Source organism: Vanessa cardui, chromosome 3 (assembly GCF_905220365.1).
Source record: "Vanessa cardui chromosome 3, ilVanCard2.1, whole genome shotgun sequence".
NCBI lineage: Eukaryota > Metazoa > Arthropoda > Insecta > Lepidoptera > Nymphalidae > Vanessa > Vanessa cardui.
In genome coordinates this window covers 2,406,101-2,423,268 of record NC_061125.1, presented here as the reverse complement: position 1 = coordinate 2,423,268, position 17,168 = coordinate 2,406,101, and the positions used below count along the sequence as shown (strand labels likewise).

At 32.1% G+C, this 17,168-nt stretch overlaps 3 protein-coding genes across 4 annotated transcripts in view; all 3 read right to left on the bottom strand.

Annotated features, from left to right (window-relative positions):
• The window catches only part of LOC124543814 (protein unc-13 homolog 4B), a 51,604-nt gene extending 50,719 nt beyond the window's left edge, over positions 1-885 (bottom strand). Inside the window, exon 1 of the mRNA XM_047122118.1 lies at positions 681-885. The gene's annotated coding sequence lies outside the window, so the exon portion shown is untranslated. The remainder of the gene's footprint in view (positions 1-680) is intronic.
• A 5,610-nt stretch (positions 886-6,495) lies between these two features.
• LOC124543712 (pH-response regulator protein palI/RIM9) lies at positions 6,496-9,805 on the bottom strand. Its single transcript, XM_047121985.1, has 3 exons — positions 8,921-9,805; positions 8,343-8,478; positions 6,496-6,653 (listed from the first exon to the last, which is right to left on the bottom strand). Exons 1-3 carry the CDS (start codon positions 9,726-9,728, stop codon positions 6,629-6,631), a joined length of 969 nt encoding a protein of 322 aa, XP_046977941.1. The 5' UTR covers positions 9,729-9,805; the 3' UTR covers positions 6,496-6,628.
• Positions 9,806-12,324: 2,519 nt separating this feature from the next.
• On the bottom strand, positions 12,325-16,139 carry LOC124543598 (ribonuclease H2 subunit A). 2 transcript variants are annotated; one of them, XM_047121847.1, is made up of 5 exons: positions 15,853-16,139; positions 15,439-15,668; positions 14,138-14,281; positions 13,526-13,673; positions 12,325-12,637 (listed from the first exon to the last, which is right to left on the bottom strand). In XM_047121847.1, the coding sequence occupies exons 2-5, from the start codon at positions 15,661-15,663 to the stop codon at positions 12,369-12,371; spliced, it is 786 nt and encodes a 261-aa protein (XP_046977803.1). In that variant the 5' UTR covers positions 15,664-15,668; positions 15,853-16,139; the 3' UTR covers positions 12,325-12,368. The 2 variants fall into 2 exon arrangements, with proteins under 2 accessions (XP_046977803.1, XP_046977802.1); XM_047121846.1 differs by having other exon boundaries at positions 15,857-16,137.
• Between the last annotated feature and the right edge of the window lie 1,029 nt (positions 16,140-17,168).

Sequence of the window (17,168 nt, the reverse complement as noted above, 5' to 3'; positions counted from 1 at the left end):
TTTTGTTGCAATGTCGCAGGCACAGCTTGTCGACAATAAGTACCTACATAAATATAAGTGTTATATTTTATAACGCTACTAAAGACCATTATATGATTATTTTATGCATACGATAGCATACTTTAGAATAAAAGTTCTAGACAAAAAAGTTCCAAGCAAATTTGGTAAATAATACAACGAACTCCTTGGAACAATACATGCTGACGCTACATACAACATACAACAAAAATCATAAAAAATCCTATACAAAGGATAGGTGTGTAAATTAAAAAGCCATTGCTATAATTGTACATCGTTTTGCTTTTACATTGCTCTATGTATAGTTTCATTCGTCCGTAATGTGTACTTCATTAAAAAAACTTGAACAAATTGATATGGGGCGCGACCAGCTAAATATAAATTAGCCGAAGTGTTCGCGCTGCTAATTTATCCTTCTTGCTACTCCAAAAGTTTATTATGGAAGTTTTACACTCAATAATCGACGATAAACTTACATAATTAAAAAGAAGGGATTTCGTGCCGATTTTTCTCTGTACGATCTACTTTCAAATCCGGTAGCTTTCAATTTGTTGTATAATGAAAAATAGCTTATATTTAAGAACATATTTTCAAGGACAGACAACAAAAGTTTTAGTAAATACTCAAATATATTAGTATACGAAAATAAATATTATACTTACGTCTAATTTGAAAGTAGTTACAAATCCACAGGCAATGATAAATCCAAACACAAAACGCATCACGATGAACTGTAAGACAGGTTCACTAGCCCATATAACGAGCTAAAAGTAAGGACGTGTCCACACTTGACACCCAGCCCTTGCGTAAAAGGTGCGTCAGGCCACACGTGTAGCGAGGGCACGTGCAGATTCCACAGTGAGCCATCCAACGTTCCAGGCGAGCGCTCCTGCACTTGACTCATACACCCAGCCCAACTATTACTACAATGGACTAAATAGAGCACCGGTCAATCTGTTTACACGCAGAATCATCACAGTTACATAATTTTATTGTCCTATCATGGGAGTTTTATCGTTTTATAACCATTAATCAAAATTATTGGTATTAGATTATAGAATATTATTGCAGAATCAATGTTCACTCTCATTTACAAATTGTCAATATACATGCCCTTAATATAAATCATATAATTTTCATTAATAAGCTTTTTCTTACTATTAACTTTCTAATTTGTATTTGTTTTTATTGCTATGTATTATTTCTCACTTTTATTTTAAGGTTGTTTAAAATATTTTTTGCTTGCATGCTGTGTTCTCCTATAATTGAAGAAGCACATAATTTGTGTAACTCTTATACTGTTTTGTTTGTGTATTTAGTGTATCTTATTTTGGAGACTCATAAATAAATATATTTTTTATGATAGCCAAGAATAGTAAATAATTGTTTTCAGTTCAATATGAATACTCTCCAACGATTCAGTTAAATGAATAGTTTAATCTACGTTCCCTCGATGCACAATAGTCGAATTTATGCAATTGCACAACGTAATCGCACATTACAACTACGAAAGCATGTCTGTATCACGTCTTGGGTATGTTGACCTCGAGTACAACTGAGCATGAATTACTTATTTCCGAAATCATTTTGTTTTCGTTGAACAACTGTAGACTATCAATTATAAAACGTCCTTGTGCAATACCGAAATATTTCTGTACGAAAATCTATATTTTCTATACTTGTTAAGAATATCATATTAGTAAAACCTATTTCTTTGTCTATATCCAAATCTCATTGTCTCATAATCGTATTTGACAATACGCCATAAAAGGCCATATTAGGGTATGTCGAAGAAATCTTTTGTATTAATCAATATACAGTCTTACTACTATGCTAGTCTTCTAAATTTAATTGAGTTTGTTTCCTCAACCGTCAATCAACTTTCGTGTCTTCTCCATCCTATGTGACATTGGCGAAATAATCTGTGCCCTGTCGGCACAAGTAAAAGCCATTAAACCAATAATTTAATTGAATATTCAGTATTAATAGCAGCTATACAAGACTAAGGATTCAATGATAACTATAACATGTTAAACGTAAAGTATATTTTTTCATTCCCGTACTATTCCGGTTTTAGTGATCCACTTCCGAAGCTTGGCAGCAATTAGTTCATTATCTATTTTGTTTGTGCGAGGCACACTGTGCGGGTGCGGGCGTGACAATAGTTTCCGCCAAGTTCATTGTCGTCTGTCCTACATGTATGTACTTATAGCGTGCGTAACCAGGAACTCGACACAAAATGTGTCAGTATAAAAATAAAAATGCTTTCTTTTTTTCATTCTATTTAGAAAAATAGCTGAAATAACAAATGTGCCAACTGGACGCCAATAGATATTGGTGCTTTGAGAAATATTATCCATTCCTTATGTTGCCAACATGACACCAACTTTGGTTCCTTTATGTCTATTATTAAACTACATTCAGCTTAATGCATGTATGCGATATAAAGAAAGTAATATTATACGAATAAAAATATCCTGAGCGTTATTGGGTGTAATGAAATAAATTAACTTTTTAGGTCATTAATTCATTACCTTAATTAGACCATTAGTTCCCGTCATTAGACCTCCTTTCATTAAGAATACAAATAAACAAACTTTACCTCCCTTTATCATTAGTATAGATATATATAGCAAACTGTATATTCATAATTTCACCTAAATTACTTTAGAACATATTTAAAACAAACAGAAAAAACTATATTTTTTCACATGAATGGCCTAGATTCCATCTTTCAGTTATGTGCCAAATTTTAATAAAAATAAAAAAAAGTGATGCGTCACTTCCCGTACATAAAAATGAAACAATAACGTTCGAAATACGAAAATTTTACATTTAATTCGTACTCTGATTACGGATGAGAAAGCGGCTAGCCTTCCTTTGTTATGTTTTTTTCTTTACGAAACAATCACACTGTTGCTTTATTTCCACGGTAACTAATCTAAATGTCTAGAGCCCCACTACTAAAATGTTATTAATGAACTAAATTACAGAATAAAAGCGCTTAAATGGCTTAAAATATCTGCGAATAATAAAAATCTAAATATTCTTTATTCAAATAGCTCGGAAAAAGCACTTTTGAGAGTTACAGTATAGAATTTATTGTAGAACTGTCATCGGATCAGAAAGTAGTTTCTACTAAAAAGAACCGGCAAGAAATTTAGTAGTTACTCTTTTCCAAGTATAGAAAATATATAAATGAATACTTCTATCGAATATTCTTAGTGATTCTTCTTACATAACTTTATTTTTCAATTGTATCTGTAACTATTACATACCTACTAAAAAACAAAGACGCTTACCGCTGTCAGTCCCTTTGTATGCTTGGATCTTTGGAATTGCGCAACGGACTTTGATGTTTCTTTAAAAGATAGACTGATTCGAGAGGAATGTTTTTGTATATATAGACAATATCGTAAAGAAATAATGATAATTTAAAAAGTCTCTAATGTGATGTAGTAAATAAACAAATGCTGTAGTATATTAAGTATGAGCATTGCACTCGTGCGTAGCCGGGGCGGGTCGCTAGTGTTATATAAGAAAAACGTAAGAAATCTTAAAATATCAGAGTATTGTTCTTAATGGTTAGTGCCCTGTAGTACCGGCTCCCGCTTCAATTGCTTAAATTGGCTTAAATTACCCGATGGATGAACATACATAGGTATATTTAGAGGGTCCTCAATTGCAATGAGGATAATTCTCACACTTCGAAATTTACCTACATGTATTCCAAGAAGTTTAGTTTTAAAATAGACTATAGTCGAATACCGTCAAATGTAATATAACTATTCAATGACAATGGAATTAAGATATATGTATACAGATGTAATAAATGTGAAATGTCTCTTTGTCACGACCAAACTCCTAATCAAATCCGAAGAACTTTCTTATGAAAAAACAACAGAGAAATCAAATGATGATCAACTCTTTGAATGCGATCGAAATCTCGGGCGGTTCAGTCCTCAATAAATACTTTGTCTTACATTTATAAATGGAGAGTAAAGTCAGTTAAATGACGCACTGCACTGGATTATTCCATGTGACCAATTTTTGACAGACAAATGCAGTTTTCTTTGCAATGTATTTCTTCATCGCCGGTATTCCGGTATTTCAGTGGTATTCAGTGTATGTGGCGCTATTGATGATTCTAGACAGTTGGAACGATACAATATCGAAAATTTGATTAAAAGATATATAATACCCCATAAATATATTCCAATGAATTGAAAACCTCAATAATATACAAGGAAAATAGATTAGAATGAAAACCTCCTCCGTTATTTAAATAAGTTTAAAATATATATTGCAATATGCTAAATAGCTAATAAATATATGTTATAACGACGTCGACCTCCTAATCGATTTTGGTCACGCCGGTCATTTTCAACGGGTTAGTCAATCACCACCTACCACCATCTCATAATCAGATATTATGAGCGAATCGATGCAATAAGAGGTCCAAGTGCAAGACAATTCTTTCAGATGGAAGCTTCCTAACTCAACGCAGTTGATGAAAAAATCATTGACGGTAAAATTAATCCTTCATCAGAACAAACAACAGCAACATTTGTACAGTTTGTTGGATGGACTTGTGGGAAAAATTAATAAAAAAAAATGACTGCGGATAGCGAGAACTAAAGCTTGTTGAGTTGGCAACAAAAGGCAATATGTAAAATAAATATATTGTCTACAGGGTCGTATTTAACCTATTGTAGGCCCTGGGCATATTAAGATAATGGGGCCCCTATGACTTTGACGTAACGCTATTTTTGTAAGACAAAGTAACTTTCATTATTCTTCAATTTTCGAATAAATAATGCTTCGTTGTAATACCTAGTTACATATTTATTACCATCAGAAACATCAGAATCTTTGTTTTGAAAATATGCAGATGTTTTTATTTGATCTGGGGCCTTGTCGATCAAGGGGCTCCGGACACATGCCCAAAGTGACCACTGGGAAAGAGGCGTCTAATTGTCTATTAAAAACCTAAAAAGATTATGAAGGATATATAGCAGTATCTAGCTTCATAATACAACTGAGTCACGACATTAAGAATGTATTTATCGCTTCATTTTCTAATTGAAAACCGTTTAAGCATTGATGTTGTTATTAGTATGCGCTGGGCGTGCGTTACGGTACTGTGTGTAGCATTGTAGCGCGGACCTTTGGGCGACGATCCCGAACTTGATGGAGGGAAAGTTAAATTTCACCGAAACATAAGTAGCGAGTGAAAACCGTTGTATAAATCATTTTATTTGTGTATTATTTAACGGTATCGTGTATATAAATGTTGTTTGGTCGGATGTTTTCGAGAAACATCGATTTTCAAATTTGTGACGTCATTAATTTGACATTTGATACAGGATTTAAGTGTATGTTGTACCATTAAGTTTTATGAAATACATATTTCTTTATCTTGGTTTCATTATTTTCATATTTTTTTCACTGGATATATACCACTGAAAACTTCATTTTCTCCAGAAAATTTGATGATTACAGATCGTAATTTAATAAATCAGCATACTTTTTATAAAATCTACTTTAAGCTTACTTTACAAACAGACTTAAAACTTCTTTAAGTTGTAGTGTGCTGTCAAAAGTCAAATATACCTTGTGTAAATGTACCAATCACAGAGAATTAGACATAGACAATTTTAATACTTTTTTTACTAATTGATATATTCCTGACAACAACAAACTAATTTGCTGTTTCATACGCTTTGCCATTGTCGTTACTATTCACTGATGTCCTTCTAAGAACCGAAGCTTGAAATTTTATAGTAAACAGATCACAAATACACACTATCCTACTTTAACAAAATATAGAGTATATATTTTTAAACAACTATGTCTTAAATTAAAGGTCCTTACTTTTTAATTTGACTGATTGATACATAATGCAAATTTAATGCCCATTATAAGTTGACCTTCGTATTTTTTTTAAACTATACGAAATATCAAATACTAAAATTTGTTTCACAATTCATATTACTCAATATGATACATAAATAATTAATATTGTAATTTATTTGTAGACAGTATTTAAACCTGTGTCTCATCACACAATGTTTTGGTATTGAACACAAAATAATGATATAATCTTTTAATAATAGCTAGTGGTGACTTTCTCCACAGTCTCCACATCAGGACCAATTGTTGGAAATCTAGAAATTACATAGAATGATAAGGGTATATGCTCAATTGAACAAAATGTGCAAAGAATGATAGATTGTGAGTATCTCATCATTGGCAAGTTGGCGTTGGTGAAATCAGTAAATTTGTTGTATCTAAATAATTTGTACTTCAAATACACAAAAGTTTAGCTTTATATTAATAATTGACTTAAATACTTGCAGTGGCGTCAACGCACTTAGAAACACAGTTTTAAATTTTATACTAATTTTAACCAATATAGATTTACCTACTATATATAGCAGCTCCTTTCTTTTATCATGAAGAATCAAATAACAAAACCATATGTTACATATATTTTAATACGTTAACTTATTTACACTAATATAATAAATAATTCAATAAATAGTAGTGACTTCACGTTTACATCTAAATGCTGTAATGGCACGAGTTACGCCTTTCTCCTTGCGATCGATTACGACTCTGCGCTACCGTTGACTCTGAAAACAATTGCAAATTAATTAATCTAAAACTATCATCTTGATAACCTGATAGATAAAACGCGTGCATCTTAACCAATGATTGCGGGTTGAAACCCACGCAAACACCTCTGAATTTTCGTATGATAAATTTGTGTTTTTTTTGTGAGTCGAAATGGCCCAGTGGTAAGAACGCGCGCATCTTAACCGATGATTGCGGGTTCAAACCCAGGCAAGCACCGCTGATTCATGTGATTAATATGTCTTGGAAATCTCATATGGAAAACATCGTGAGGAAACCTGCATGTGACAAATTTCATAGAAATTCTGCCACATGTGTATTCCACCAACACGCATTGGAACAGCGTGGTGGAATATGTTCCAAACCTTCTCCTCAAAGGGAGAGGAGGCCTTTAGCCCAGCAGTGGAAACTTACAGGCTGTTGTTGTTGTTGTTTGTTGTTGTAAATTTGTGTTTATAATTTATTACATCTCCAGTGGTGCAGGAAAACATGATTTTCTCTGTCTATAAAGTGTTATATTTCAACTAAATTCTGCCACAAGTATCCACAGACATAAACTTCAAACCTCGAAGGGAGAGGAAAGCATAGCCAAGCAGTGGGAAATGTACAGGCTGTTCCTATACCTGTATAAAAAATTATCTACAAGATTTGATGAAAGTTAGTACAGAAAGGAACGCGTTTACTTCAAATAAAACTTTGCGTAAAACGGTTGTAGCGCTGAAAATTGACCTTGATTTTTTGACTTTCATCGCGTGCAAAGAGTTATGATATATCAGCGATCGAATTTCGGTATTTAGTGTACAGTAAACACAGCAGAGTACCCAGAGATTAATTTAATCATCATTACGGTTTCTACATTTAGAAAGTGGGATTTAATCTTTAAATTTCACTGAGACTTTAACTGTATCTTTTTATTATTAGCGATACGTTTGCGATTTTTCTTTCGGCTTTAAAACGTTTGTTCCAAAACGTTCATTGTAATATATATTTAAGTCTATTGGAATTAATAACAGGATATTGTACTTAGGTTTTCTAATTTAGCAAATAAATAACATTAATTAAAATTTTAACGAAACTGTTATAAATCTTATAACAATATATTTAATTACTTAATTTTTCCTAAAATTATTAGTTATCATAACATTGACATGCATATTTCATTTTTACATGCAGTAAAATAATTGTAAACAAGATTGCATGTTTAGTGGACTGTTTAATCTTATTAAAGTGATAAACGCGAAAGAAACTCGGTTTGTTTAATGTGATATGGAATTTAACATACAAATAACTTGGGTCCTAAGTGTAGGACCTCTCGTAATAAATAATATAGAAAAAAAATAACTATTGAAAAATTAAGTGAACAATGAACAGTGGAAAACAGCTGGTCTACACTTATATTATATATACGAAAGCAACTCTCTCTATAATTGCACTTTAACCGAAAACCAACTAAATCGAATTTGATAAAAATTGGTACGAAGCAAGATTGAAAGGAAGGAAGGCTGAACAAAGCCTAGCAAGCAGTTTAATAAAGATGCAAGCCTGAGTCAACATTACGTCCTGTTGCAAAAAGTAAAATACGAGATTAGCCAAACAAAAGCATATGCATCAGACATTATCACATCGAATGTTGTTTAATGTTCATAACCATAACACTGATAGAAAAACAAAAATAGATTTTAACTCACCTGAAATAAGGTTGAAAACCGTATATGTCGTCAATGACGCTGCGCACGCGACACGTGAGGCCACAATCAGCCTGCTGCCGCCCGTACACGTTCATAGCTCTCTCTAACAACTGTTGCGCTGAATTTAGTTCCACCACTAAAACAAAATTCATCGGTTAATAGTCAATAAAAGCAAATCCAATATTATGATATATTATAATGTGATTTAAGGGCCGTTACAGCAAGTCTCAAATATATTATAATGTGTGTCAAGCAAGTTTATGAAGGGTTCTTGGGATACAAAAATCTCGGCTACCCTGAGTTCAAGGCGCTTCGCCCATTGTGATCTAGTCTTACTATCAGTGAGACAAAATTGCAATATTCCTAATTGAAGAATCTTCCCGAAAATGTCGTCTTAAGAATACTCAATAACTTTTATTTAGATCCTTATAATATAAATACTGCTAGACTTACGAGCTTATATAAAAATAACAAAATAAATGACACATTGATTTGCGAAAACGGCTCATTACAAATGTGAAGTATAAACATAAAGATTAAATTCGATTGCCTTGACGAAAATAATGCACTTAACTTACCATTACGAGCACCAAATTTGCGTTCGTCCTCTTCAGGTCCGTCTTTATCTTTTTTGAAAGATATCAACTTGGGGATGACGAGCAACATGCACACCACAGCAATCATTGTGACAATTTTTTTAAATATAAGGAATTTCAGCATCAACTTCGCAATCGTCAAAATATCCAATTTCAATGATAGTTTGTCAAAGAAACTTAGTCCTGGGGCTGTGTAAGGGACACCATAGGACGGCTTAAGAGGAGGACCATATACAGGGGGAGGGGGTGCAGGTTTGTGAATTGGAGGCCCGTAAACTGGAGCCGGTGGCCCATAAGAGTGCGAAGGAGGTCCATAACTCTGAGCGGGAGGCCCGTAACTATGAGCTGGAGGTCCATAATTTGAAGAAGGCGGTCCATACGTATTGGGCGGGGACGTGTATGTAACATCAGATTCAAATTTCACCGGTGGTCCATAACTAGACGGAGGTAAATAGGTGTTCGAAGAACCAGAATAGCTTGAAGGTCCAGAATAGCTCGGAGATCCGGATGAACTAAAGCTGTCGCTGCTGGAGTACGGAGGTGAGTAATCATATCCGGAATTGTAGCTATCATCACGGTTTGATATCTTTTTCTCTCCATCCTTAGCCGTCACGATCACCACACCCTCTTTCGCTTTTTCGGCGTCCACACGAGATTTGGAATAGGCATCGAGGTAAGTGTCTGCTTTCGTTACAATTACAACTTTAGAACTATTCGCTGCCGGACCGACGATGGCCGAAACACACGCGAACAAAGACAAAAACGCGAAACAGTATCGACAAAGTGCCATTTTCGTTTTTCCTGAGCCACCGTCCCGAGGAAGTTATCTTCATCGATTGTGGCTGACGAATGACGACCGACGTCGAATCCCATTCAGTTTTCACTTTTGAGTTACCGTAAAAGAGCCTAAATATGATAATGGAACACAATTAAATTCTCCAAGTGACCCCAGTGTTCCGCATTGCTCATGGTAAGTAGGCGGAGAGGCGTCCCGTGCATGCTAATGATGCAACTAACCTTCTTGGATATACATATGACATACAGCCTTTCGTCGCAAAGTAATCTTTAATAGATCGCAATTTGCTCGAGAAAGTTATGTAGTGAAACATTATGGTGGCCTTACACAATTCATGACTTGAAATCATTCCTCTGTGAGACTGAAATGATTATTTAAAATGCAATTTATTATTATACAGTATATTTAAATGAGGCTATTGTAATATATACGAGGATCTTCAACTCAAATCGCGACATTAAAACCACACAACCACTCAAAATATTGAGCATTTCATTATAACAAATATTTGTACAATGGACATATGTTAAACAGGGTTTCTGTCGCTATAAAAATGATTTTCTCTTTGAAATCTCAATAAAACTTTTATTTTTTCTCTTTGGGTTGAAACATTTAGGCTAAATGCGTACAATTGTCATGCTCGGCTGCTAATTAAAATGTCGTAAGGATATATTACGCTAAATAACTCAGCTTATTTGTGTACTACATAGTATCTAATGAATTTCTGCCTCCATTTTTATCCACCGACTTGCACTAGAGACGCGTGCAAGCAAACTTAAAGAGGATAGAATACCAATGATCAGAGGTGGCACAGTTATTGGTTGTTACTATAGAAGTGTGATTATATTTAGTTTGTAAAACATAAAACAGAACATAAATAACATGTCATTGAGCAACAAAAAATCCTATTTGGAAGTTTACCAAGATAAAAAATGTAAATACATTTATACAGTAACGGAAACAACAGCAGCATATATTGCATTTAAAGCTGATTTCTACTGCTCAATGCATTTTCACTTGTGAGCTAATCGACATCGGGAGTTAAAGCATGCTTCATTCGTGACGAATATGTAATTTTAACGAATGTATTGCACAGTGATGTATCCACAATCATTATTAACTAATATAACATATTTTCACTATTCAGTTCATAAAACCTTAAGTAGCTAAACAGAGGCTTCAGTCAAAGACAATGAGATAGACATAGACAATTTTATCCTTTGATGATATATCATGATATATCCCTAATATTGGGATAAGGTCAGGAGGATGATGATGACTAGAGTTTGACAAAGCACTGCTGTACTTAAATAAAAAGCTAACGAAGATAAGATCCTTACAGTGCAGTGGGATGTAATCACACGCGGAATCAGACGCAAGAACAATATTACGTGATCCCAAAAAAATATGATCTATCCGACCATAAAACGAGAAAATCAAATTGACAACAATTGACAGCAAATTGACGCGATGTAATTGGTCGAGAACTTGATTGATTGATCTATGGTATTTACTATGGATTTGTGAAAAATTGCGATTTGAATGTCTACGAACTTTTGGAGGAAGGAAAAATTGGAACTTTTGGTTGTCAAATTAAAGTGGATATAAGTAGTTAAGTGTAATAGTATTAATAACGGTATATTAATCATAAACTTAGTAGTGCACAATATAGCTGAGTTATTAGCGTATCACATTAAATCAATACCTCCAACGCATTAAGTCATATGACAAAATTTACGATGTTTGAGGAGAGCGATTAACTTTCATCTTTGCATTGCTCAGCCACCAAATACAGTTTGTTTTTCTGGTACAAGCAGTCTTACGACTTTATTCGTGTTGTCACTAAGCCTTTACTTTAATACTAAATCATTAATATAATCGTAAGTTATACCAACGGCGTATAATCCGCAAACGTCGACCATGCATAAAGTCGCAACTTGTGATGCAGCGTTTTGCGTCGGACATATGTAGCAATTTTTCGCGCGTTCTAATGGATCAACGTAAATCGTCGCAACTGAAAACACGACTATATGCGCGGTAGTTTGAATATGATATGACTATTAGAGGGTTAAAATCTCGGTATTTAAAGAAAATATGGTTTTCACGCATGTGTAGTATTTATATTTTAATACATTACAGTACCAAAATCTCATTTTTGCCAAAAGTCATGTTACGACCTAAAGCGTAGGTGTCGAAATGCGTATATCTCATACCTATATCATATATTATTTCAATATGCAATACATTACATTTTTTTTTTTTTTTAATCTTTTTATTTAACCTGGGAGTTTAGTCACAAATTTGACTATGTCACCCCCGTACAGGAAAGACGCAAAATTACATTATTTCTTACAATGCTAAACAACTAATATATTAATTATTACATTTAAAAATCATACCTTCCGTTTATGTATACAATTTTAGTAAATTCTTAGCGTCATTTGTCGACGGTGCAGCAAGTATACTATTACATATACCCACATTATAAGATTTTAATAAACGCGGCCGACATTACATTTATATTTTATATTATAGTTGATGATAATTGCAGTATTTGTTGGCATTGTACATTAAATAGTAAAAGAAAATCGATATCACAATTATTTTATTCGTTATTTGTTACAAACAATAAAACTACTCAAAAACATTATTGATAGTCAGATATCTTTCTTCGAAAAATTTATGTCGTTTTCTTTTCTTTTCATTTTTAGGTGAAAAAAATGTACTGATTGATTTTGTTCCCGCTGGTTTCTTTGTTGTTGAATCATCAATTTCTTCAAATGTACATTTAGCGGCTTTCTCTTGCAGCATCAGCTCTGCTGTGGACCAACTGAACCTCACCAGGAGAGGATATCCGAACACTCTGTCTATTTGATCTCGTATAAACTTCTTTGTTAATGGATCTGAAAAAAGGGAATTTTATATGTGAATGTTTTAAGTAATAATTTCAGTAGATATGAAACATGTATTAGAAATTTATATCCACACAAGGAAATAATAATTTCCAGTGCTCGTCGGATACAATTCTTATACACTACATGATGGAATATTTATAAATAATATTATATCATTTATAAAAAAAAATTCTGCTATTTTTTAAACTTATTGCCTAATTTCTCAAAAAATTTAATATTCGTGTGATTTTTTTTTTTTTTAATTTTTACTTGTAATAGCTTCAGCCTTTGTTAACTGTGAAGTAATGTATTCTTGCTTGATGTGTACACAAATATTAGGGTGTAACTAATCTTCGAAATTTGTAATTTATTTTCTAGATATTTATCAGTTATAACCTGTCTTGTGTGCCATATGTAATAAATAAATAAATAAATAAATAAATAAGCTTCAACGTTTCCTTAATAGCAATGAAGATCATTTTAAAACAGCATAACATAAACAGGTGCCAATAATAATTGTTTAGTCTGTTTTGTCTATATAGTGGGAGTGCCTCTAACATATTTGCGGGGGCGCATACTTATGACTTCTATGCTATTATGAGAAAACTCCAGTTAGCTCGCCTACGAGGTTCCTTTGGCGGAATGCTGAGTATTTTTGTTGACCGGCGGGAGTTGCCACTAATGGTTTGGTGGTTCAAACTACACCTGACTGATAGTTTAATTTAGTTTTAATTAATTAATTTTATATCTTCTAATGTTTATTTTACATACTAACAATAGTTCTTAAGGTATAAATGTTTCTAACAATTTCTATGTAAGTCTGAAATAAATTCATTATTATTATTATTATATAAATAGAGGTCCTATTTTTAAATTTTCTCAATAAAATGCAAGTACCTCCAGGATAACCGCTGCCAAATTCTTTATGGTTCATTTCCAAGCCCTCGTGGAATTCCCAGACTTTCAGAGCATGGTCTCTCGTAACCTTTGCCACTATACTTGCCGCTGATACAATTGGATAAATGGAATCAGCTTTTTTCGCCACCTTCAATTAAAATAAATATTATTATTAATTACAAATTTTCATTCTAGCAAGTAAAATTAATATCGAACATAAATTGCATATTGTAAAAAAAAATAAAATGATTAATAAATTGGGTTAAGAGTGCAGATACACTGTAAAAATGTAACACTGAGAAAATATTGATATTAAAATCCAGGCAAAAACTACTGAAATTTAATGTGCTTAATTTTTATTTATAATTTCTATACACATTCATCAAACTATTTTTATCATGTTTTAACAACCAAAAGAATCAATAGTTCTATGCAATGTTTTGAATAAGTAATTAAATAATTTTCAAACATTGTTAAGAAACATTAATGTATCTGCTTCATTTATGTCCACAAACCCACATTGTGGAATAAACTCCAATATAGAAAGGCCACATTAGGTATATGGCCTGCAGAAGGACTTACTGTTACAAAATTAGTGTTAAATATACTTACAGTAATTTTAATATCAGGGAAAATTTCACTCAGCTTAGCCTGATATTTCTCGGGTGGGCCGACTGTATCAACATAAACCTCAGTAATATTAGCTCCAAACTCTATGGCTTTTTTAATCAAGCTTATTGCAGAATTCATTGAAACCTGAAATGTGTTAAGACAAAAGTATGTTCATTAGAGACCTAAGAAACAGAGTATAACATGAAATTACACAGTTAAAATGTCGGTAGTGTCTAAGAGTGGACTGTGAAGGATGTTCTTACTAGGACCACACTCAGACCAGATGTCCTTAAAAAACAGATATATCATTTGTACCAATTAAAGCAGAGCAAAGCATTAACTTTTCACTATATACCCTTATTATTACTTTTGGGAGCAATCAAATTAAAAAGAAAAAAAACATTGCTTAGGCTGTGGAAAATAAAAAAGAAGCAATTTTAAATACAAGTAATTTTACTTATTGTACAATGTGAATGTAATTAAACCATGATTAATGGCTAACTTATTTATTTTATTATGTATGTATAAAATGCAGGTGCAGGAAACCACTTAATACATTTTTTTATTTTAATTGCAATAAAGGCATACAATTAAATATAACAATTAATGTGGAATACACACAATATATTATTTAAATTATATAAAAAATAAGGGTTTTTATTCAGTTGAATCACTGTCATGTGATTTATCCATCAAATTTGAAAGCTTTTTTTGAATTAGAAAATGCCTTCACAGAGAAAGAACAGACACAACTTCGCATGGCAAGCAGTAAAGTTTAAAATGAGTAATCGCACAGTATATTATGCTTATTATTTTTTTAATAAATACACTGATTAATCTATATGCATTGTTTTACTTGTATTCTCAATTATTAATGTTATATTTGCCGTCAAAATAAATAATATTTAATTTAGATTGTATCTCAACAATCTATTCTAATATTATAAATGTGAAAGTAACGCTGTTACACAACCAGTAAACCAAGTTTGATATGATTTTAAGCAAGCATGAAATTCAAGGAGAAATACAGACTTTTAATACCTAAAACAAAGCCATGTGCCTCAGCTACTTTCATAAATAACAACAATGAATATTCATTTATCAATCGTACAGTATGACAAAATTGATTATTTAGATCATTTTGCCTGAATTGACTACTAAGCTACAAGATTAGAACACACATGTGATGTTGTCTTATATACACTGTATACATACAGAAACAACTACTATATTTATAAGAATGTATAAGAAGTATACATTCTTATAAATATAGTATATAAAAATATAAAAATAATTATTACCTCATTAAGTGAATGTTTAGCTCGTCTGTACATAGAATTTGAAATGTAATTTGGAGATATAACTTCCGCAATCCACCCAACATTGTTCAATGCTTCTTCTTCTGAAAGCATTTTTAGAAGGATCTCATCTCGCTTCTCTTCTGTTAGCGCTTTTGAATCTGCACATCCTAACGTTCGTAAAACTTCTTTTTGACTTATAGGGCAATATGCTATTCCATACACCATTGGCCCTGTAAGTAATTAAAGAAACATTCTATTTAACTTTGAACAAACTTCATTTTTGTAATTTATTCATTTATACGAATATTTTGTAATTACAATATGCCTTTTTTATATTCTTTCGTAGTACTGTACGTAATATAATCTCGTACAGTGAATTCATAATTATATATTATAAACATATTTTTACCTTACCTACCTAATACAGGGCCACGACCGGCTTCATCGACACCGAGCATGCATGGCTCAGATTTGCAAACCTGTGGGACTTCGGAACTATTTACAAACTTCGTATAATTGTTTTTTGATTTAATATAATCGTGCAAAGCTTCAAAAGATGCCATTGTCATAACAGATTAGAAAATTCCCATAACTTCTTTGTCAAAATATATCTGGTCTACAGTTCTATCTTACAAACAGAAAAAAACAAATATCCCTCCAAAATTATATGAATAAGAGCATTTTTGACATTAACTCAAATTTGACAGTCACTAAAATGCGTTCATGCATTCTGAACAATAGTAAATAATTTACAGTAGTAGATATATAATATAGATACAGTAATACATAGGTATTAAAATTACTATATGTATATTATAGTAACTATTATCATAGGTAACTATTATTATGAAGATTTTCTATTATAATTGGTCTTTAGCTTTATATGTTTCAAACCCTCTTCTTAATGGAGGAGGAGGCCTGAACCCAGCAGTATGAAATTTACAGGCTGATTACATAACTTCACTTTACTTTTTAGCTTTAAAAATTAGTAGTATTGTATGCCTATAGAAACTGGTTAATACTTATTTGTTTATGTTGCTTTTATATTTGTTTTTAATTTTAAAGGTTTTATTTGTAATTTAAAGGAATTGCCTATTACAAATAGTATTAAGAATTTCTTACCTAAATATAGTAATTAGAAGTCTAATTTAAACTTCAAGAAAATTTGAAGAAAAGACATTAAACTTTTATTTCTAGTTATAAACAAAAGTTTTTATATGAAATATACATTCTGCTTGCATTTTAAGACAAAGCTTTCGACTCTTAGTCATTGTTTATTTCCTTGTAACGTAGAAAGAACAGTCCTCGTAACAGCCACTGTTATTTAAAACAAAATTAACACATATCAAAACTTGATTACAAGTGACACTAAAGTTATATATAAAAAGAGCGTTTAGCACATACACGTGATAGAAGTTAAACTTTTTAAACCTTTAGTGCTCTTTCTCTCTATATAGCGAAATGTCACCTTTCTTCTCTCTCGTGTAGCGTAATGTTCCTGAAACGAAACACGTTTTTAATATATCAATATCGAAGTTTCACTTAACAAAACATATTAAGTTCGCAATCAACAAACATATCAATACTTTCTCGCTTTCGGTTATATTTTTTATGTCTGCTAAAACTTATTACAGCACCTTTGTGAATACCAAAATTATTTTCTAACTGGAAAAGTTGATCGAACGATAACATTTTTTTATATAAAAAAAAACTACTAACGTGATAAGATT